At 41.5% G+C, this 22,157-nt stretch overlaps 1 protein-coding gene across 1 annotated transcript in view; it reads right to left on the bottom strand.

Moving 5' to 3' along the window:
* Positions 1-339: 339 nt before the first annotated feature.
* The window catches only part of HTR1E (5-hydroxytryptamine receptor 1E), a 95,109-nt gene continuing 73,291 nt past the window's right edge, over positions 340-22,157 (bottom strand). Inside the window, exon 2 of the mRNA XM_042253429.2 lies at positions 340-5,294. Within this exon, the coding sequence (XP_042109363.1) occupies positions 3,993-5,090 (1,098 nt within the window). The 5' untranslated portion in view covers positions 5,091-5,294 and the 3' untranslated portion in view covers positions 340-3,992. The remainder of the gene's footprint in view (positions 5,295-22,157) is intronic.

A 22,157-nucleotide genomic window follows, 5' to 3' on the forward strand; every position in this document is an offset into this window, starting at 1 on the left:
TGGAGAACACAGAGCTTCCTGCTCACTCTGGGCTCCCTCCTACCTCCTGACTGTCATGTAAAAGAGGGTCTGGCTTGCTTGAACTGCCATATTTGGGGGTCTCTTCTTTGGGAGCAGCTTAGCCTGAATCCTAACCAATAAAGTACATTCATTTATGTTCAGTGGCATGAGAAATTCATTCTATTCTCGTGTGGAAGCATTCCTAGCAGATTTTGAACAAAGCTGGGATGAGAGGGTAAATATTAAAGAAAAAGGAAGTGTGTATTGCATCATGAGATTTTAAAAGTTTGGTTTTCTCACTGAGAGAACATTGCACACTTACATTTTTTTCTGGGGACATAATTTCATTCACATTAAGAGATATTTATTGAGTGCCTACTGTGTGTAAAACACTGTAGGCGTTCTTAGGGATACAGAGATAAAACAGACACAGTTCCTGTCCTCAAGGAGCTCACAATCTACTGGGGGCAGAGAGCAGAAATACACAAACAAATGCACAACAAGATAGGAAGCACTTATAATAACAGAGGTCCCAGTGAGGTTCCAGGGAGCACAGACCCCAGAGAGAGGACTTCTACGGTGACAGACAATCTTCTAAGGAAGACTTTGCAGAAGAGATTGTGTTTGCACTCCATGATGAAGGATTGGAGGAAGAAAGATGGGAACTTACGGGGTCAGGTTTCTGAAGCAGTGGGGGCAAAATGTTAGGAAGGCTCAGAAAACACAGGAAATATCTGGATTTTTCTGGAATATGATGGGAGTGAGAAGAAGTGCTGAGACTTAGCTTTGGAAAGGTGGCTTGAAGCCACATGGTGAAGAAGCCTTGAACATTATATTTAGGAATTTCAATTTATCTTATACTGATGGAAAAATAGTAGGGGATTTTGAGTGCTGTTATTAAAAATCAGCAGGACATTCTAAGAGTTAGCATGCACCAGAATCTCCTGGAAGGCTTGTTAAGACAGAGATAGATGCCCCTTGCCTTGAAATTTCTGACTTGGTACGTTTCAGTGGGGCCCTAGACTTTGCTTTTCTAACAAGTTCCCAAGTGAAACTAATACTGCTGCTCTGGAGATGTTGCTTTGAGAACTACTGCTCTAGGAAGATGTATCTGGAAGGTGAGCAGGGGCGAAGTTGCAGATGAGGAGTCCAGAGGTAGGTGGATCAGATAAGAAGATTGGTCCAGGGGAGAGGGCCAAGTTATTGAAGGAGGGTGCATATACAAGCATTTCTACAGAGGTAAATGGATAATAAGACTTTTATACTATATGGATGTGAAAGACAAACCACAAAGAGAGAGAATCTCATTTATCTAATGTGAATGATAAAATGCATGGTAATCCTGTTGTCTGGGACTTCCACAGTAATCTAGTGGTTAAGAATATGCCTACCAATGCAGGAGAAATGGGTTTAATCCCTGGTCTGGGAAGATCCCGTGGAGCGATTAAGCCCATAGACCACAACTAACTGAGCCTCTGCTCTAGAACCTGGGAGCTGCAGCTACTGAGCCCATGGGCCACACCTGAAGTCCACACACCCTAAAGCCCATGCTCTGCAGCAAGAGAAGCCATGGCAACGAGAAACCCACACACCACCACTAGAAGGTAGCTTCCTTCGCCACAACTAGAGAAAGCCCACATACAGCAATGAAGACTCAGCACAACTCCCTCCACCCCGAGAAAGAAAATGAAAACAAAAAACAAATGAAGAATCTGCCTTCCAATGCAGGGGATGCAGGTTTGATCTCTGGTCAGGGAACTAGGAGCAAGTAAGTCTGTGAACTGCATCGGGAGAAAGCCCATGTGCTATAATAAAGACCTAGTGCAGCCCCCAAAATAAATAAAACAAAATCCTGCTGTCTGAGACTGAGAAGGTAGAAAGGAGAAGGTTTGAGTGCAGGAAAATGATCATGAGTTCAGTTTAGAAGGGCTGTGTTTGAGGCACTGACAGTGTTCACAGGAGATGTCCATCAGACTTAATTCATGGGTCTGTGGTGTGAGAATAAGACAGATCACAATCAGAGACACATATTTTAGAGCCTCAGGCATGGAAATATTTGTGGAAATGATGGGAGGTTGGAATGGAGTATGAATATACAGGCAGTGAGAACTGATAGTAAACTCCCAGAATGAAGAAAAGGAGGCAAAGAATGAGAAGCTAACTAGAGAAGTGAGAAAGTAAAGGATCCTAGAAGGCACGGACTTAAACATGAAAGGGATGGCTAACTGTCTGAACTGATGAGAACAGGAAGTTAGATAAGGACAGAGGGAAGGTCACTAGATTTGCCCATTGGCAAGTCCCCAGTAACCTTTGGGAGATCAGTTTTGGGGGAATTGGGACAGGCATACCCAGATGGCAAAAGAGAGAATAGGCAGTGGAAGGTGAGAACTGGAGGCAGAACAAATGGGTGGATAACTGGAGACTCAGGTGGGAGAACAAGGAGAGAGAGGGAGAAGGAGCCTGAGGAGGTACTACAGCCAGAGGACTCTGTCCTAGTGCGAAAAAAGGCTTGAGCAAATTGATGGCTGAGAGTAAAGAAGAGTGGGCAGAGGAAGCGGTGATGGGAAGGAGATTAAAAGGGAGAGGGAGAGAATGAGAAAGAGAAGGGCAAGATTATAGAAAAGTTGGGAGGGGATGGAATTAAGGACTAAAACATGGAGGTGGAGATGGTCGAGAAACCAATGTCTTCTCAACAAAGAAGAGACACGATCTGCGGGAAGTGAAGAAGTGGGAGAGGTCGTGGATGAGAGGTGAGGAGCCCAGCTCTACAACAGTCGCTTACTGAGGAATGTGCAAGAATTTACACACTTTCAGTCCCTTCTGTCAGCACTCTTGACTTAACGGTGAGCTCCTCCAAGGGACTGGAGCCATTGGTCCCGGTCAGCCACACACTGTGTGGCCTTGGGTCCTGCCTGCAGCCTCCTGGACCCAGGCAGCAGTCTGGCATGGAAGCCGCAGGGATTCCAGGAGACACAATTTCATACTCACTTCCTGGTGCGTGGTTTCTGCTATAAACATAGATTTTCAATGTTTAATTTTTTTCCCCCACATACACAACTGGTAATTTAATGAGTAACTTTCTCCAACAAAGTTCTTCAGGTAATGTATTCCCTCATCTGATCAATACATCCCTTAATGGGTAGAGTAGCTTAATGTTGCTTTAAAAGTTCTCCAGTTTGGCAGGTACTCCCACTTTAATCCTGCTAGAATGGGAGGGTGTATCCAAAGTTTTGCTGTGATGCTTCTGAGAACTAGAGGAGGCCCAATGTGTCAACAACAAAGTGACTAGTTTTGATAATTGTTTCATAATATTATTTGCTTATGTTTCACATTCATAGTCAAAGGCCTAGGAAAGTATTAGTACATTCATTCTAGGTTCTTTTTAGAGAATGAAGATGCTTATTTAATCGTGAACTAAGAGCCCTAAGAGCCAGCTATACTGTTTGTGCCAGAAAGTTGCAGGCCATGTAGTCATAAGGAATGATTTCAGGTCAGATCTGCAATCAGTAGATAACAGTGCACCACTTAAAAAAAATCCCTTATGTTATCATGCAATACCCAATGGAAGTTTTAAGCATTTGGGTCCATAAGCTCAGAATTAGTGCCACACACCAGGGCAGGTCATCATGTATTTGATGCATAAGTAATAAAGAATTCTGCACATGAAGATTTATTTTAGCATTCTTTAATTGCTGGGTTAACTGAAATGGCTAAAGAAATAAAAAGTATTTACTATTTCACCTTATTATTACTGCTATGAAATTTCTGTTTTTGTTTGATAGTGTTTATTTGAAATTATGTACCACAAATAAGACCAGAGGTAGAAAACAGCACACAAAATAACAAAACAGAAAAAGAAAAAAAGACAAACAAGACCACATGTACTTACAAACTCTCCTGAACCAACTATGTTCAAGAATTAATAAGCTGCATCCCCTACCCCCGTGCACTCACGAGGCTGGTAAAAGTCAAGCCCTCTGAGTTTTTACAATCTAAGTATGTTCTCGGCACCGAATAAGCTTTTTAAAAGCCAGCTTAAAGTCTTCATTGAAACTTGTGTAGAGCAGAGGGTTGATCAGAGAATTCACATAACCAAGCCAGGTCAAAAAATCAGCCACTTCGGAGGACACAGCATAGGTGCTCAGACCTACTATCAATTCTTTGATGAAGAATGGCAGCCACGACAAGATGAACGCACCCAAAATCAGACCCAGGATTCGTGCTGCCTTGCGCTCCCTGGTGCTGGAGATTTGTTGGCGTTCTCCTGGGTGATCTAGGTCATTGTCAAAGGGAGGAATCCTAATGGAGGTGTGGATCTTCTCAAACTCTGTGGTAGGGTCTGAGGTGGAGAAGTCAGACACACAGAACGTCTGTGTCAGTTTACAACTGCCGAACGAATTTTGGCTGTCAGTGCTTCTGTTGCTTAAATGCCGGCTTGAACCTCTTTTCTGGTAAAGGCTCTTGGCTGCATGGTAAATCCGGTAATACAGAATCAGTATCAGAGTCAAGGGAATGTAGAATGCCCCGAGCGTGGAGTAGATGGTGTAGATGACGTGGTCGTGCTGGATGGTGCACTGACTAGGGGGTGGGCTGAGTTGGCGGTGGCTCCTCCAGAACAGAGGGGGCATGGAGATGAAGATGGAGATGGTCCAGACTGTGAGGATCATCAGCCCGGCCCTCTTGGCGGTCCTCTTCCTGGCATACTCGATAGCATTGGTGATGGCCCAGTACCTGTCCAGGGCGATCACACAGAGATGAAGGATGGAGCAGGTGCAGCAGGTCATATCCACACTCAGCCACACCTCGCAGATGAAGTACCCCAGCTTCCAGCTCTCCATGACGATGTACATGATGCTCAAGGGCATGACAAGCACGGCCACCAGGAGATCCGTCACGGCTAGAGAGCAGATCAGGTAGTTGGCAGGCTGGTGGAGCTTCTTGGTGGTGCAGATGGCCACGATCACGGCGGAGTTTAGCAGCATAGTCAGGGTGGTGATCATCGCCAGAGTCATGGAAACGAGCATCTTCTCCGTGATGGTCTTGGGTCTCACAGCCACACTGGCTTCCGGGGTACAGTTAGTGATGTTCATTTTCCCCTGTTCTATTCTATGCTGTGGAGAAGCTGGTGGTTGTTTGTTTCAGCTGAAATCTATGCAGACTTGAACAACTTTCATTGGTAAAGACTCTGTAATTTCCTCAGCTGTGTCGTCTCTTGGGTTCCATTTTGTGTGGGTAAATGGAAAAACCACAGAACTGTATGCTACAGTCTGAATGAAAAAGCCATGTTCTTTCACCTGGAAGACAAATGACAGTATTTCAGTATTCATAAAATCTTTACATGTTTTTGATATATATTTTTTCTTCTCTGAATGTCAACTCCAACTTTTTAAAAAAGGGAAGTATAGTTGATATATAATATTATACGTTACAAATGTACAATATGGTGATTCCACAATTTTTAAAGGCTATACTCTATGTACAGTTATGAAAAAGTATTGCCTGTAGTCCCTGTGCTATACAATATATCCATGCAGCATTTTAAAACTTTTATTTATTTATTTTTGGCTGTGCTGGGTCTTCACTGCTGCACAGACTTTTCCCCTAGTTTTGTGACCAGGGGCTACTTTCTAGTTGCAGTGTGTGGGCTTTGCATTGCTGTGGCTTCTTGAGCTGCGGAGCACGGGCTCTAGGTGTGCGGGCATCTGTAGTTGAGGCTCCCGGGCTCTAGAGCACAGGCTCAGTAGTTGTGGCTCATGGGCTTAGTTGCTCTGTGGCCTGTGGGATCTTCCTGGGCCAGGGCTCGAACCAGTGTCTCCTGCACTGGTAGGTGGATTCTTTACTGCTGAATCACCGGGAAGCCCCCTGTAGCTTTTTTTAAAAAAGGATTTTAAAAAATATGGACCGTTTTTAAACTATTGAATTTGTTACAACATTGCTTCTGTTGTATGTTTTGGTTTTTTGGCCACAAATCATGTGGGATCTTACCTCCTTGACCAGGGATCGAACCCTCACCCTCGCCTACACTGGAAGGCGAAGTCTTAACCTCTGGACTGCCAGGGAAGTCCCTATCCTTGTAGCTTATCTTACATACAATAGTTTGTTTGGTATCTCTTAATCCTCTACCCCTATATTGCCCCTCCTTTCTTCTTTCTCCCCACTGGTAACCACTAGTTCTCTATATCTGTGCGTCTGTTTCTTTTTCGTTATGTTCACCAATAAACTTCATCCCTACATTATTATTCAAATGCTACTTTCTTAAGTTCCCAAAACCCTTTCTGAGGGCGACATTACCAAATTTTAAGTCTATCTTGCCACCCAGATGACTTTCTCATTTATCTTTATACATCTTTTCACACTTGGAACCATATATTCACATAATACCATGCTTTAAAAATTCTGGGCCTGTTACCTTTAAAGAAAAAATATAGTGTTTATAATAAGCATCTTTCAAACCAAATTTTAAGGTTTCACAGCAAATATTCAACTCCAGAGATATTTTAGTATCACAATGGGATTGTGCAATTTTGTCTAATTATTTCTGACATCTTACATATCCCACTGTGCGTTTCTTTGGAGAAAAGAGAGAAAAAACATATAACATTCCTTTGATGTTTATGGCTAATTATTCTCAGAGTAATACAGTAAATCTGCTGTGAAACAGCATTATCACCAAGCCCAGAGATGTCTATGTTTAAAAAGATGTGTTTACTTTTGGTTAACATTTGTGTTCTCTATCTATCTCTTTGCCTCTCTATCTGTCATCTGTCTACTGGATAGCTGTCATTAAGCTGGGCAGTCAATAAGATAGTGACATTTATTGAATACATAGCTGGTAAAGTTAAATATAAATTTATACTCATGACAACAAGTCAATCAAAATCTGCATAGGAATATTCACAACTGATGACTACTGTTTAGAACAAAAATCAAATCCTCTGATATGACTCTATGACCTTCAGTTCAGTTCAGTTCAGTCGCTCAGTCATGTCCGACTCTTTGCGACCCCATGAATTGCAGCATGCCAGGCTTCCCTGTCCATCACCAACTCCCGGAGTTCACTCAGACTCATGTCCATCGAGTCGGTGATGCCATCCAGCCATCTCATCCTCTGTCATCCCCTTTTCCTATTAGGTCCAAGAAAAACTGGTGTTTCAGCAGGTTTAAGAAGGGTTGAAGACTGATGTGGATTAGACCCAACAGACATAATGATTTTAGCAGAGGAGTGATGGTGAAGGTCTTTGGATGAAGTGGGAGTTGAAAGGCAGAGAACAGGAATTTAAATCTCCAGTTTGGATAAGATTTAGCTCTAAATTTACCTTCTCCTGCTTATAGCACAAAAACCAAGAAGAGAGGAAATGAGCATCATTTATATTTTAGATACAGAAAATAAAAGGAAATGATGATAATTTCACTAACAATCAAATGGGGCAATTATTCTTAAGATAGTCTGTATCTTCCATCTTTCTCTCTATTTCTGTAACGTTTCATAGTGTTACTGTGGATGTACCTATTTTTTCTTTTGGCTGAGCCGCATGGCATGTGGGATCTTAGTTTCCCTGACCAGAGATCAAACCCACGTCCCCTGCAGTGGGAGTGTGGAGTCTTAACCACTGGACCACCAGGGAAGCCCAAGGATGTGCTCGCTTTTGAATGCCTTGTATTTCTCTAGTTCTTCCAGGGCACTTATGCCATCAACAGCTCCCTCTTTTTTGTAAGTCGAATGTTTTCTTACCCACGGGTACCTTGTCCTCTTTTTATAATGTTTAAATATGAATTTATATTTGAGACCAGGCTATAATACTGAAAGAGTATGGGCTCTGGAATTAGACAGACCTGGGTTCAGATCCCAGATGAGCCATCTACTAGCTGCTTAGGGAAACTTCTCTACATTTCTCCCAGTGTCCCATGTGTTAATCTCTACATTTTGACCCCTTCCTCTTAAATAAAATGAAATAAAATTGTTTTTTTCTTCAAATATTTATCCTTAGATATATGTTTCTTGGGTTCCTGGGGTCTGTGAGATAGACAGAGAAAAAGGCTTTTCATTCCAATTATAAGATTGGGAGCATGAACAAGCGATAGAAAACTTAAGAAATTTCAATCTGATTACAGAGGCAATTAGGAAATGCATTAATTTTGCAAGTGTGCAATAAAAAAGTCAAAACTAATTCAGCTTAATCAAACATTTAAAAGCTGCTCTATTTATCTGAGTTTCCATAAGTCCCAACTGTCATTTCTCTGACAACACTATTTGCTCCTTATTTTGTAATTTATATTTCAACCCCCTCTCCCCCCCAGCAAACTATACATTTCTGGAGGGTAAGATGTATACCTGATTTGTCTTTTTAACTTAAAATTAAATTTAATTTCTAGTTAAGTGAGTAAGAACATTGTAGTTTTCAGGGACTGCATTGTTCTCTCTTTTTGTAAAAAAAAAAAAATCTATTTTTTAACTGAAAGATAATTGCTTTACAGAATTTTGTTGTTTTCTGTCAAACCTCAACATGAACCAGCCATCGGTGTATATATATATCCCTTCCCTTTTGAACCTCCTTCCCATCTTCCTCCCCATCCCACCCTCTAGACTGATACAGAGCCCTGTTTGAGTTTCCTGACCCATACAGCAAATTCCCGTTGGCTGTCTATTTTACATACGGTAATTAAGTTTCCATGTTATTCTTTCCATACATCTCACTCTCTCCTCCCCTCTCCCCATGAACATGTCTATTCTCCTATGTCTGTTTCTCCATTGCTGCCCTGTAAATAAGTTCTTCAGTACCATTTCTCTAGATTCTGTATATACATGTTAGAATACGATATTTATCTTTCTCTTTTTGACTTACTTCACTCTGTATAATAGGCTCTGCGGTACATATACACAATGGAATATTACTCAGCCGTAAAAAGAAACACATTTGAGTCAGTTCTAATGAGGTGGATGAACATACTCAGCTCTTTAATGTGACTTCCTGGCTTATTTGTGCCCAAACATTTCAGAGTAGAAGTCAAATTCTCCACCCCTGTGTCATCAGTCACCCCAAACTGCTGCACACATCCAACTTGCCATCTTTCATGTATTTTCATTTAACAATATATCTCTGAAGTTTGTTCCATAACAACATGTGTAATATATTCTTTCAAATGGAAGGGGAAGACCACCTGGGGAGTGATGCTAGATTGAACAAGCGTGGAGAACTGGGCTTTGGAGCTCTTCATTGTTTAAAAATCAGATAGGTCAGGAGGCACCTGCAAATTAGAGGACAAGAAAAGCTCCCAAGGTGGAGGAGAACAAGGAGAGAGAATTCTATGCCATGACCTTTTAAAGAAAATGTATAAGTAAGAGAGTGTGATCTAAGTACTGGCTGGGCAATCTGGGTGACATCCATGACCTTGCCAACAGGCGTTTAGGTGCAGAGATGGAGATGAAAGGCAGAATGCAGCAGTTTCAAGAGGAAATGGGAGGAGAGCAAATTGAAACAGCCAATAAAAGCAGTTTTTTCCAGAGTTTTACTGAAAAGGGGAGCAGAAAATTAAGGTGGTGACTATGGAGGGAAATGTGGAGTCAGGGTTGTTCTCTCTAAGATGAGAGGTTGTCTTTTTAAACTGGGCTGTTTATAGTTTCCTTTACTGCTACACTCAATAACTTTTGTGCTGGGACAGGGAGTGTTTGTGGACTGAGTGGAGTGTGAAAGAGGAGACAGGAAAGCAGTCATGGAGGAGGTCGACAGTCAGTGGGGCCTAGGGACATGGGTAAGTAGCAATTTAAGAGATTACGCTGGGGGTGGCGAAGAGGCTAGAGCCTTACTCAGGAAATGATCCAGCCTCAATTATCTTGGCTTCCTTTACCTTCTTAAGAAAAACAACACCTGTTTTAGAATCACTACCAACTCCATCCTGGAGAAGGAAATGGCAATCCACTCCAGTATTCTTGCCTGGAAAATCCCATGGACAGAACAGCCTGGTGGGCTATCATCTATGGGGTTGCGCAGAGTCAGACACAACTGAGCAACTGAACACTGAATCCACAGGAGGTCGAATGATTTCTAATTAGAACAGAGCTGGTTAAATAGCATCTGAAAATCTATTAAGTACCTTTAGCTTCACACCTAGTAGGGGAGGAGGGGCTATAGTAACACTTAACCCAAAACTCATTCTGCAGAACCAATGCAAATACTAATAGCAACGTACCAAGCTTGTATTAGTCTTCCGGAATGGAAAATTAACTGCAATAATCATAGCTAAAAACAGACATATCGGGAGTTGATGCAGGAACATCATGGGGGTGGTTTTGTAACTTTGTTTCTGCTCTAATCATGGCATCGAAAATACCTGTGCAGTGCAAACCCGTGTCTATGAATAAATGACTTTTCATTAGGATTACCAGTAGAAAAGAATCAGTCTATACCAACTGGCTCAGTGCATGATGCTCCCATTCCCATTTACCAAGATGCTTCAGAGCCTCTGGTTTATATTATCCCAGTGATGGTCAGAGCACCAGGCACCAGATGAGCTTATGAGCATACTCAAATGTTTTTTAGTTTCACCATCTTATCTAGTATCCTATTGGTTTTCATAACTATTAATAATTTGCCATAAATACAGTAAGTCTCCTACATATAAACCTTTAAGTTGTGAACTTTCAAAGGTGAGAACATGTGTTCACACATCCAATCATGTAAGTTAGTTCACATATTCATAAGTTACTGTACTGTAAGATTAAAAATGTTTAATGTTTTATTTTTTGTGTTGGTTTTTTATGTAATAGTTTTGTGACAAGCGTTATAAACCTATTACACTATATCACCTTACACTATATATAGTACCACGTAGCCAATTGTGTACCTAGGGTACCAAGGTTGGGTATCTACGTTAAGTCAGTTTGACTTATGGACAAATTGGACTTATGAACAAATTGGACTTATGAACATACTTTCAGAATGGAACTCATTTTTTGTAGGGGACTTACTGTATTCTTTCATCTCTTCTTTGTTTTCATTTTGCCCAAGTTTTTCTGAGTTGGTTTAAAAATATGTGTCAATTTCTTCTTTTCATTATTTCAGGAGTGGCAGCTTGCCCTCATATTACTAATTTTGTCTCCCTAGTTATTTGTTAAATCCACTTCCTCAGTCTTTGTAAAGACTGTCCTTTGCCTGTCGAGGGGGAAGAAAGGGTGACTAGCAGTGTGTTTCTCCATTTGACTTCTAGTGGGAGCAGATGTAGAGGAGATGCTAGAGTGTGGGGCTCTTCATTCCCATTTTCTTATTTGTTGACTGATTGATTGCAATTGTGATTGGGATATGAAATGTGGTCATTATGAGGTTACTATATTCATAATAACAGGACAATATTATTATTGTAAAAATTCAAACAGTACATATTTTCAGGAGATGTTTATATACTCTAGACACAAGTCTTTTGTCAGAACAATGTTTTGTGAACAATTTCTTCCACTCTGTGGTTTACCTTTGTATTTAAAAAAAAGATTTTTTTTTGGCCACACCACTTGGCATGTGGGATCTTAATTTCCCTGACCAGGGATCAAACCTGTGTCCCCTGCAGTGGAACCACAGACTCCTAACCACTGGACCACCAGGGAATTCCTTGCCTTTGTCTGAAGCTTTTCGATAAAGCATAAAACTTTAATTTTGAGAAAGTGTAAATGATCCATGTTTTCTTTGTGATTAGATTTTCTTGTGTCCTAAGAAGATTAAAAAAAAAAAAAAATCTCAAAGTCACCAGGATACTTTTCTGTATTTTCTTTTAGAAGCTTAATAGTTTTAGGTTTAATGTTCATCTTAGGGGAGGTCACCCAGAGGGCATGACTGCCAGTTGACCCATGAGCTGGACCAGGGCAAAAGGAGGCTCCTCCATCCCTCTCCGGTCTTTAGAACATATGTTCTGCTCACAGTTCCCATGGTGGGAGCTGTTTTCAAGGATGCAGCCTTGAGAAATTAAAGTATTATTGAGACCATCTGGACAGTATATGTGGCTGCATCCAGTTAAGGCCTCTGCATAAACTTTAAAGATTCTGGCGGATGAATGCAAAGACCTATCCATCTGGTGGCTGCTTAAGACTAGCCTCAGATACAGGTTCCCTTGCTCAGTTAGCCTCCCACCGACCCATCTGGAGAGGTCTGCCTCTTTCTTTGGTCTCTCTTTGCTTTCTGCATTTGAGGCCCAATTTCAGGTTTCACCCTGGAAATTTCTGAATTTGAAAACCAAAAAAATTAGGAGATTGGAGAAGTGGGTTTTGGGAAAGAGATGTCCGTGGGAGAAATCCTGAGTTGGCTATTGACCTTTATGTGGGGGAAGGGTGACCTATGTATTAAATGCTCGTGGTCCTCTATGTGTGTCTGTGGACACCCTGGAACCCTGGCTGGTTTAGTGAGCTTATTTGAGGAACTGTACATGGTGCACTGCAGCAAAGAAGGGAAGTGAAGGGCTGGTAGTGGGCTAGTCTCTAGTGTGGGCAGGTGGGAAGTCGAGTTAGAAGTAAGAAGAGCTGCGGTTAGAGAAGGATATGTGGTTGTCCATGGCTCTTCCAGCTTGTGGGCTGACAGGCAAGGTGGGAGAGCAGGGTAAGAAGTTAGAGACCTTGGTGCACTAGTTTGCAAAGCTAGAAGGCCACAAGCTGTTGAGGATTAAGGTCTAAGTGGTAGAACAAAGCCTGATTGGGCTGCTAGGACATGGAATCCCTGGGAAAGAGATTCAGATGAGGAAGAGGATGTTATGGTTGACAATTAAATGGATGAAATGCTCTGTGTTGTTTGACCCCGAATGAAAAAAGAAAACAACACCACCACCAGAGAGTGGGTCAGCCCCCCATTCAGGAAACACAGTGAGAGAATGTACTCCTGCTGAGCTTACTGATAAAGCTGCCAAATTCCAACAAAAGGCCAGGGGAAATATCCCCACCTGGTTGGTGTGGCTGTGAGATCCAGGGAGTGACGGTGGTCCTTTGAACGGTCAGGAAGCGGAGAAAATGAGCAACGTGATCACACACCACCCCCTTCCCCACAGCAGTGCATGCATAGCACCTAGGGGTTCAGGGTACTCACTCCCTTACAGGTTGGATTATTCTATCCTGCAGGGAGACCTGACCCATTGAAGGGGTTCTCCTTGGGCATTTGGATCTAGGCAGTAGGTAAGTAAATTCTTAGGGAGTTTGGTGAAACAGGCCACCTACGTCCCTGTCTTTGAGTCCCAAATGGGCCACATTCACTGCAGGAATGAAAGCCAAGACACCCCAGTCCACCCCTAGCACCTGATATGAGATGCTGATATCCATGCTAAACCTGGTCATAAAATAAGACATTCATGATGTTGGGCAACTCATTACTGATTGGAGGAAACTGACAAATCCCAGATACAGGTTTGGGCTATAAGAAAGCCTTGAGACAGGCCTTCCCTGGTGGCTTTGCGGTAAAGAATCTGCCTGCTGATGTAGGAGACATGGGTTCCATCCCTGATCTGAGAAGATTCCACCTGCCATGGAACAACTAAGCCTGGACTATAGCTATAGGACACTATAGGTATTGAGCCTGTGCTTGTGAGCCTGGGAGCAGCCCGCGTGTCTCAATTTCTGAAGCCTGTGCATCTGAGAGCCTGTGGTTTGTAACAAGAGAAGCCAGCACACTGCAGCTAGAGAGCAGCCCCCACTTGCAGCAACTAGAGAAAAGCCTGAACCAGCAGAGCCAAAAACAAACGAACAAATAAATAAATAAAATTATTAAAAAAATAAAGTCCGGAGACAGAGAGGAAGGTCAGAAAGCCGAAAGGCTATCTTAGCTGGCTGTGAAAGTTACCTAGTAAAAGTAACCTGTAAACGTGGCTTTACCTCCCTGATGCCAGGAGCCCATCTAAAAGGACAGAACAGCAACCCAGTGCTCCACTGGCTGGCCTATGGAAAGCCTTAAAACCTGAACAGCAGTTCGGAACTGCCCCACCTGCCCCAACCAGCCCTGATGCCCCGCCAGCTCCAGTAGAGGCCTCAGGGATGTAGTTCTATTTGGAATGGTGCCTCACTCCCCAGGTATAGCATGCAGGCAAGATCATATCCAGATCAGGGCCATTGGAGACTTCCTGTTCTGCTCACTATTCACCAGTCCCCCCACAATGAACTAAAGGTGACAGTTCTAGTTGATACTGGAGCCAACTGTATTTTAGTATACATGGGCAACCCTCAGTAGTTTTCTGGCACCACCTTGGCACCACTGATGGTGGCAGAGGGCAAACAATTATAGTCAGAAAGTTCCCTTTGATGTTGCAAATTGGGTCTTCTCCCCACATCAATAAAATGGGCCCATTACATTACATTCATGACTGAAGCAGCTAAGCCTGGAGCAGCACATTGATGATATAATGTTAACATATGAGGATTTGCCTCGCTGCAGGACACTCTCTAGACTTCTCTGGAACCTCTGAGAAGAGGATAGATCAATGAACCCACAGAAAATTCAAGACTGACGCACTGTCATAAAACTTTTGGGAGCCATTTATTTGGGTAAAATGTATACCGTCCCTGAAGCTTTGACCGATATTGTACAAACCTAGGCAATCCCTAAGAACATGAAAGGCATTCAAGTCTCCCTGGGGACTTGGGGGTTCTGGAGGACTTTTACTCCCCACCTGGCACAATATGCCAACCCTTGTACTGCTTGATAAAGAAAGGGCATGCATGGGACATGGCTTCTTAAAGTCCAAGCCACCATTGAGAAGGCAAAAATGAAAGTGAAGCTGATTAAAGGTCTGGGTACGTCTCAAACAGACCTACCACTGGAGTTAGACATGCATACAAGTCTGGAAGGTAGAGGCTCGGCACTGTGGCAAAGACAACAGAAGGAAAAATACCCCTAATATATTTGTCCCAGTTCTAAAAGGGGGCAGAAACCTAACATAGCTCCATAGACCAAGAGCTCCTAGCAATATACTTATTTCTCCAGGTAGAATCTCTTAGCACACATGGTACGAACTTGTCTTCCTATCAAGGGGTCGGTTAAGATATTGTGTTCCTTCTCCCATAATCCTGCACCCCAGCCCGGCAGAACTGACTCCTGCAAAGAAGGGTGCTGAGAAGAAGAGCTGGTCCACCATCAACCAGGCGGTGACCAGAGAATACACCATCAACATTCACAAGCGCATCCATGGAACGGGTTCCAAGAACCGTGCCCCTCAGGGCATTCAGAGAAATCCTGAATTTGCCAAGAGGGAGTCCCAGATGTATATACACTGACACCAGGATCAGAAAAGCTGTCTGGACCAAAGGAAAAGGAGTGTCCCGTGCTGGATTAATGTACTTCCCAGGTGGCTCAGTGATAAAGAATCCACCTGCCAATGCAGGAGATGCAACAGAGGTGGGTTCTATCCCTGGGTCAGGAAGATCCCCTGGAGGGGGGCATGGCAACCCACTCCAGGATTCTTGCCTGGGAAATCGCATGGATAGAGGAGCCTGGTGGGCAACAGTCCATGGGGTCTCAAAAGAGTTGGACAGGATTGAGCAACTGAACACACATAGACACACACACACATACACACACACACACACACACACACACACACACACTTCTATCTATATGCGGTTGTCCAGGAAACGTAATAAAGATTAACCAAACAAGCTCTAAATGCTGGTGACCTGTGTACCTGTTGATGACTATGGACCTGTCACCCCTTTCAAGTCTCCAGACAGTTACTGTGAAGGAGAACTAACTGCAGATTGTCAAATAAAGTTATAGAAACACCTTTACATCTTAATTTTTCTTTTCTAATTGCAGCATAATAGGTTTGTCTGTGTTAAAGCAGTTCCTAATTACAGGATTGTTTGGAGAGCATTTCCTAAATACCATGCCTGGGAGCCTTCTTCCCAGTCCCTGGAATTCTGAATCTTTGGACAGGGCCTAGGCAGATGTTCTAAGGTGGTTTTGAAGTGCATCCTGGCTTGAGAGTGACTATTTTGGTAGTTGGGACATTGAGGGTTTAATATTAATGCTTTTACATGCATGTTTTGTTAATTCTAAGATAAATATCTTCCCTGAAACTGGAAAAAAGAGAGGGGAATTATTTTTCCCCCATATGGATGTTTAGTTATTTCGGCACCTTTTGTGGGACAGGCTTCCTTTGCCCTCTGAAATGCTTTGGTGCCCTTGTCCAAAAACACAGTTGACTGTGTATGTGTCAAGACTATGAGTCTGAGACTCTTCTGGTCCACTGAGCTATATCTGTGCCAATATAACAGTATCTGTACTACTGTAGACTTATAGAAGTCTTCAGATCAGGTGGTATGAGTCCAACTTTTTTCTTTTTTTCAAGACAATTTTGACTATTCTAGGTTCTATGATTTTCCATATAAATTTTAGAATCAAATTTTAAATTTCTACAAAAACCCTGCTGGAATTTTGTGATTGTATAGAAATTATAGACTAATTTAAGGAGAATTTAAATTTATCAACATTGCATATCCTTCAATCTGTGAAGAAAGTAGCATTCTCCATTTAATTTGATATTTAACTTCTCTTGTATTAGTTGTAAGTTTCAGTATAGAGGTTTGTACATATTTAACTTGATCTCTGTGTATTTTAATATGTTTTTACAAATAGTATTTGTAATTCAATTTCCATTTTTATTGCTTATATAGAGAAATACAATGAATTTTTGGATGTTAATTTTGAATCGGTTGTCTTGCTAAATACTCATAAATTTTGCAGCTATTTTATAGATTCTTATGATTTTTTTTTCTAAGAAAACAATCATGTCATTTGCAGAGACAGTATTCTTTTCCAATTTTTTTTGTTCAATTACAAACATCACTATATAATAAGCCTATCTGTATTAGCATTTTTTGCACCAATTCCCCAAGCTCCAGAGTGATGCACATGTAGTGAGTGTATTATAAGTTGCATACTGAACTAGGGAGCTCAAATCTTTTATGATGGACAGTAAGCGTGCTGCCCCTTACTCTGAAAGGAGGCATACTAGAGTAAATATGCTTTCCTTTTCCAGTCTCTATCATCCAAAGCTATTTTCTATACCACCATTCTTGGGATGATAGTCTGGAACAAAGGCAATCCCAAGACTTTCATCAAAGTGAGAAACCATACACCACCCACAGCAAGTGACCTAGTGGGAGAAAATCAGTCAATTAAAGATATGGCTAAGTATCAACCTGAGAGTCAAAGCGAGGGATAAATGTGTATGTGTGACAGAAAAAGTATGTGTTCAAAGTTAAAAGTAGAAAATTGAGACCAGAAAATGAATTTGAAAAATAATAGTGAAAAAAATAACCTCAAGAATCCTTGGGGTTTTTATTGGGCATCAATAATACATTTATAAACATAATTTCCCTTAGACTAGAGGCGACTTCTCTTGGAACTGAAACATAAATGTATGCACATAGCCTTCTTCCAGTCACCATGAAATTGTAGCATAAAACTCTAAGATGTTAGACCTAATAGATGCTCAGAGATAACTAGGTACTAATTATAGAGACAGGGAAGTGGATATAGAGGTGTTAGTCGCGCAATCATGTCCAACTCTTTGAGACTCCATCGACTGTAGCCTGACAGGCTCTTCTGTCCATGGGGTTTTCCAGATAAGAATACAGGAGTGGGTAGCCATTCCCTTCTTCAGGGGATCTCCCAGACCCAGGGATCAAACCCAGGGTTTCCTGCTTTGCAGGCAGATTCTTTATCATCTGAGCCACGGGGGAAGCCTCACAGATAGGGTAGGGAACCTGAGACCCAAAGGCATGGAGTATCTTTTCAGGGCCATACAATCAACCATTGATAGATCTGAGGTACATTCACAGGACCTAGGCAACATACTATTTCTTGCTTCTCAACCTAAAGAACTGGGTTGGCCAAAAGGCTTGGGTTTTTTTCCATACTACCTTACAGAGAAACTAGAATGAACTTTTGGCCAACCCAATAGATTGAGCAAAAAGCAAAACCCAACATAGGTACCTACCAGTGTCCCTCTTATAAACATGCCCTTGGGGGCAGCTGGAGTGGAGCCAAGTGGTCTGAGACAGCAATACTTCTCTAGGTTTCTACCTAGAGAAGCTCAGTAGGAAATCATAGCTCCGCAGGGCAGCTTAAATGCTCATTTCCTTGAGTCTGGTACAAAAGCAATTGTGCTGCAGAAGATTTAAAATAAAAATATGTGCACAGAACAGGAAGGAGCCTAGATCGTCTCTGATGAATTGAGTACTTCAGTTGTGTCATTAAGCTGGGTCAAAAAAAGTCATGTCACTTCAAAAAAAATATGCTAATACAACCTCAAGCACCAGCTAGCTTAAATGACAGGCACTTCATTTTCATTCTCAGCTGAAAAGCAAATAACACTTCTACAGGTGCCCTTCATATTAAAAGGCTTTATTTGCCTACAATATAAACTGTCTATTAACTAAAACCTTATCTATACTTCACAAGACAGATTGTTTTTCCCTATCTTCTTTCAAAGAGATGTATCCAGTCCATAGAGGACAAGGGAAAATAGTCTGATAAAAGAGATGAATCAAGAGACATTAACTGAAAGAGCTAATGAGAATGACTGCAAGAGCTGGGACAATTTGAGCAGTAAAACAAATAGCATAGTATTGGATTATAATCAAGAGAAGAAAAGCATTCAGGAGTCCATACTGATATAAATAAATAACATATATAAGCATCAGTAGCATTTTTAAAAAATTGGAGTATTTTTTATTACATATATTTATTATATATAATATTTATTTATTTTTATCTAAAAATTGAAGTATGATTGCTTTATTTTATTTTTTTAATGTAAAATTTTATTTATTTATTTATTTATTTATTTTTAAAAATTTCCAATCTTGCATTCATCACGTTCTGAACTGAGCCCCCACCTCCCTTCCCATAACATCTCTCTATTTCATGAATGCTGCTGCTGCTGCATCCTGCATCAACTCTGTGCGACCCCATAGATGGCAGCCCACCAGGCCCTGTCATTCTCCCAAATCATCCCACCCTTCCTCTCCCTCTGAGTCCAAAAGTCTGTTGCGACCCCATGGACTGCAGCCTCCCAGGCTCCTGCGCCCATGGGATTTTCCCGGCAAGAGTACTGGAGTGGGGTGCCATTGCTTTCTAGTGTATATATGTCAGTGCTACTCTCCCAGTTTGTCCCATCCTCCCCTTCCCACCTTGTGTCCACAGGTCATTCTCTACATCTGCATCAAGCACTGAGCTGAGCTCCCTAGGACTGGCTTATGAGTATATACACATATAAATTGTTGAATAAGTGAATAAATAGTTGAGAAGAGACAAATCTTCCTTAAAGAAGAATTCCAAATGATATATGTACATATTCTCCCCCTCCAGGAAGTGGAGCTTAATTCCCCATCCTTGAGAGTAGACTATACTTAATGACTCGCTTCCAAAAATAGAGTAGAGAAAGGGAAAAAAATAACTTTGCAGAGAATAATCCTGGCAAGCACTACCTTAACCAAGTGAAGGTTTATTCCCGGTGATATTATGTAAATATGATATGCTCTGATATGATGTCATGAGAAGGGCACTTCTTCATTGTATTCTTTCCCCAAACCCATAATCCCAGTTTAATTATGAGAAAAGCATCAGACAACAAGGTTGTGGCGGAAGGGTACTTCCCTGGTAGTCCAGTGGCTAGAACTGGACAGCCAAATAAATAAAGAAATAAAAGCAAACAAGATTGGGGTTATTCTGCAGTATACCTAGTCAGAACTCCTCAAGAACATCAAGGTCATGAAAAAGAAGAAAATGGTGAGAAATCGTCACAGGCCAGAGGGGATGGGAAATGTGACAACGAAATAAAATGTGATGTCCTGGGTTGAAATGGAAAGAGATTATTAATGGAAAAAATGTTTAAATCCAAATAAAATCTGGAGTTGGCAAAACAGAGGCAAGACTGGGGATGACAACTAAGCCTCGTCTCATGTACCAGTGGTTGCATTTTAAGGCTGCACCCTGGCTCAGTGTGATAGTGCTGTGAATGGGAAGTGATATTTGTTGTGGGTGTGGGGAGGGGCTAGAGAGCATGTATCCTATATATTTGCCTTTTTTTGGTCCTATATTTGTTTGTTTACTTTGTATTTGACTGTCTTGCCTCAAAAAGGAAATGTGTTTTGATTTTCCTATAGTTATATTGTCTGACTCCCAAATTGATAATATTTGTCAATTTTTGCCTCCTTTCTTTATTCCTTCATCAATATTATGGTTATTAAGGGGCCAAGGGAACTTTGTATGTTTCTTTTTACCCCTGATGAACCCTCTTAGTTGCTAAGCTATTATCTGCCACAGTCCCTTCTAGAACACAGTTAATTAGATTTCGCTATTTTCCAGCAGTGTTGAAATTGTTTATAGGGATTAGTAGCACTAATTAGAATTTAAAAGGGCAGGATATCCCTGCAAATATTATAGGATTATATATTTTATTTTTAAACTGTTATAGGTGAGGTACTTCAGAGTTAATAGGAAAAGCAAATAGTTTCACCTCATATAAACTCCAACTCATGGGTCCTGGCTGTGGGAGTGCTGGGCTGAAGATTCAGAAGTTGTATCTAGACTCAGCAAAAGAAGGTTATGACTGATCACTAATCAGTGACTAGTCCATATTGTTATCTGAAATGCTAAGATTTTCCCCCCTAGAATTAAAAAAATAGTCACTGTCCTTCCAAATGGCAGCAAAAGTCTTGAGGACCATCATTTTGAGTCAGTCTAATTTCGATCCCAGTTCCACCTAGAGAAAAATAATTTCTTCTAACGGCCATGTTCATGAATTCCAGTTTTTATGAGAAAAGTGATAGAAACGTGACCCTCCATGCTACTTTTTAAAAATTGTTTACAAGAAATACAGCAAGGTAGTGATCAAACTTTCCTCCCTTCTACAACTGCATAAATAATGGATAATAGCCTTCTAGATGTTACAAATAATAATCATGGACAGAATTGCTTCTACAGCATGTGAAGAATGTCACCATGAATTTTTAACTAACAGTTTTCCCAATACTTCAGATGTTTAGGATGAATAGAATAGGTAATGGTAGTTTTCTGGGATGAAGATTAAGTGACAAAACAGATCTAATATTTACTGCACAAAGAAAGAAGTGATGGCAGAAGGTGAAATGTACAAAGAAAATATTCCAGTAAATATCATTTGTGATACAAGTAAGAAGCATTCCAATCCTAGATACATAAGAGCACTCACTTTCTTCCCATCTTGATCCAACAATATATGATTTTTAAATTACTTTCTTGTACTACTTTAAAAATTATGTATTTATTTATTTTTGGCTATGCTGGGTCTTTTGCTGCTGCTCATCGGCTTTCTCTAGTTGCAGCAAGCAGGGGCTCTTCTCTAGTTGTGGAGCGCGGGCTTCCACTGTGCTGGCTTCTCTGGATGCAGAGCATGGGCTCTGGACCAAGGACTTCTCTAAGTTGTGTGCACCAGCTTTCTCTCACTGTGGTGAGCAGGGGCTCTTCTCTAGCTGTGGTGCGTGGGCTTTCACTGTGTTGCAGGGCACAGGCTCTAGGCATGTGGCCTCAGTAGTTGTGGTACCTGGGCTTAGTTTCCCCAGGGCACGTAGAACATTCCCGGACCAGGGATTGAAACTGTGTCCCCTGTGTGGGAGGTGGATTCTGAAACACTGGACCACCAGGGAAGTCCTCAATCTGACAATACATGGTTTTCAAAGTCAAGATGATTAAAACGTCTCCCGGTACGTATATACCATAGATATGTATAGTTATGTCATCTATATGTTATACAAGGTAGACACTTAACAACTGGATGGATACTACTGGAGCTAAAGGCTGACTATGGTTCTTGCCTTCAGATGCTCACAGTTTACCAGGAAAGATAGACCCGATTTCTCTAAATCATAGCCTGAGTGAGCCTAGACTAAGACAACCTTTCTTCCCCTCATGTTAATTGATCATTCCCAGCCATAATGGCACCCCCTTAAAGCCCATCTCCTGACCAGCACTATTCAAGTTCCTTTGGCCTGCAACACCTTGCCTTGTTCGTCTACTTTCCTCATTTGAATCCTATTCTTTTTCCAAGGACCCAAATCCTCTCCCATTTGTGAGATCTTTTCTAAAGTGATTTGTTTAAATATTCAAGGCCAAGTTGATATTTTAGAGGGCTCAGGCATTATCAAACCTAGCGAA

This window comes from Ovis aries, chromosome 8 (assembly GCF_016772045.2).
Source record: "Ovis aries strain OAR_USU_Benz2616 breed Rambouillet chromosome 8, ARS-UI_Ramb_v3.0, whole genome shotgun sequence".
NCBI lineage: Eukaryota > Metazoa > Chordata > Mammalia > Artiodactyla > Bovidae > Ovis > Ovis aries.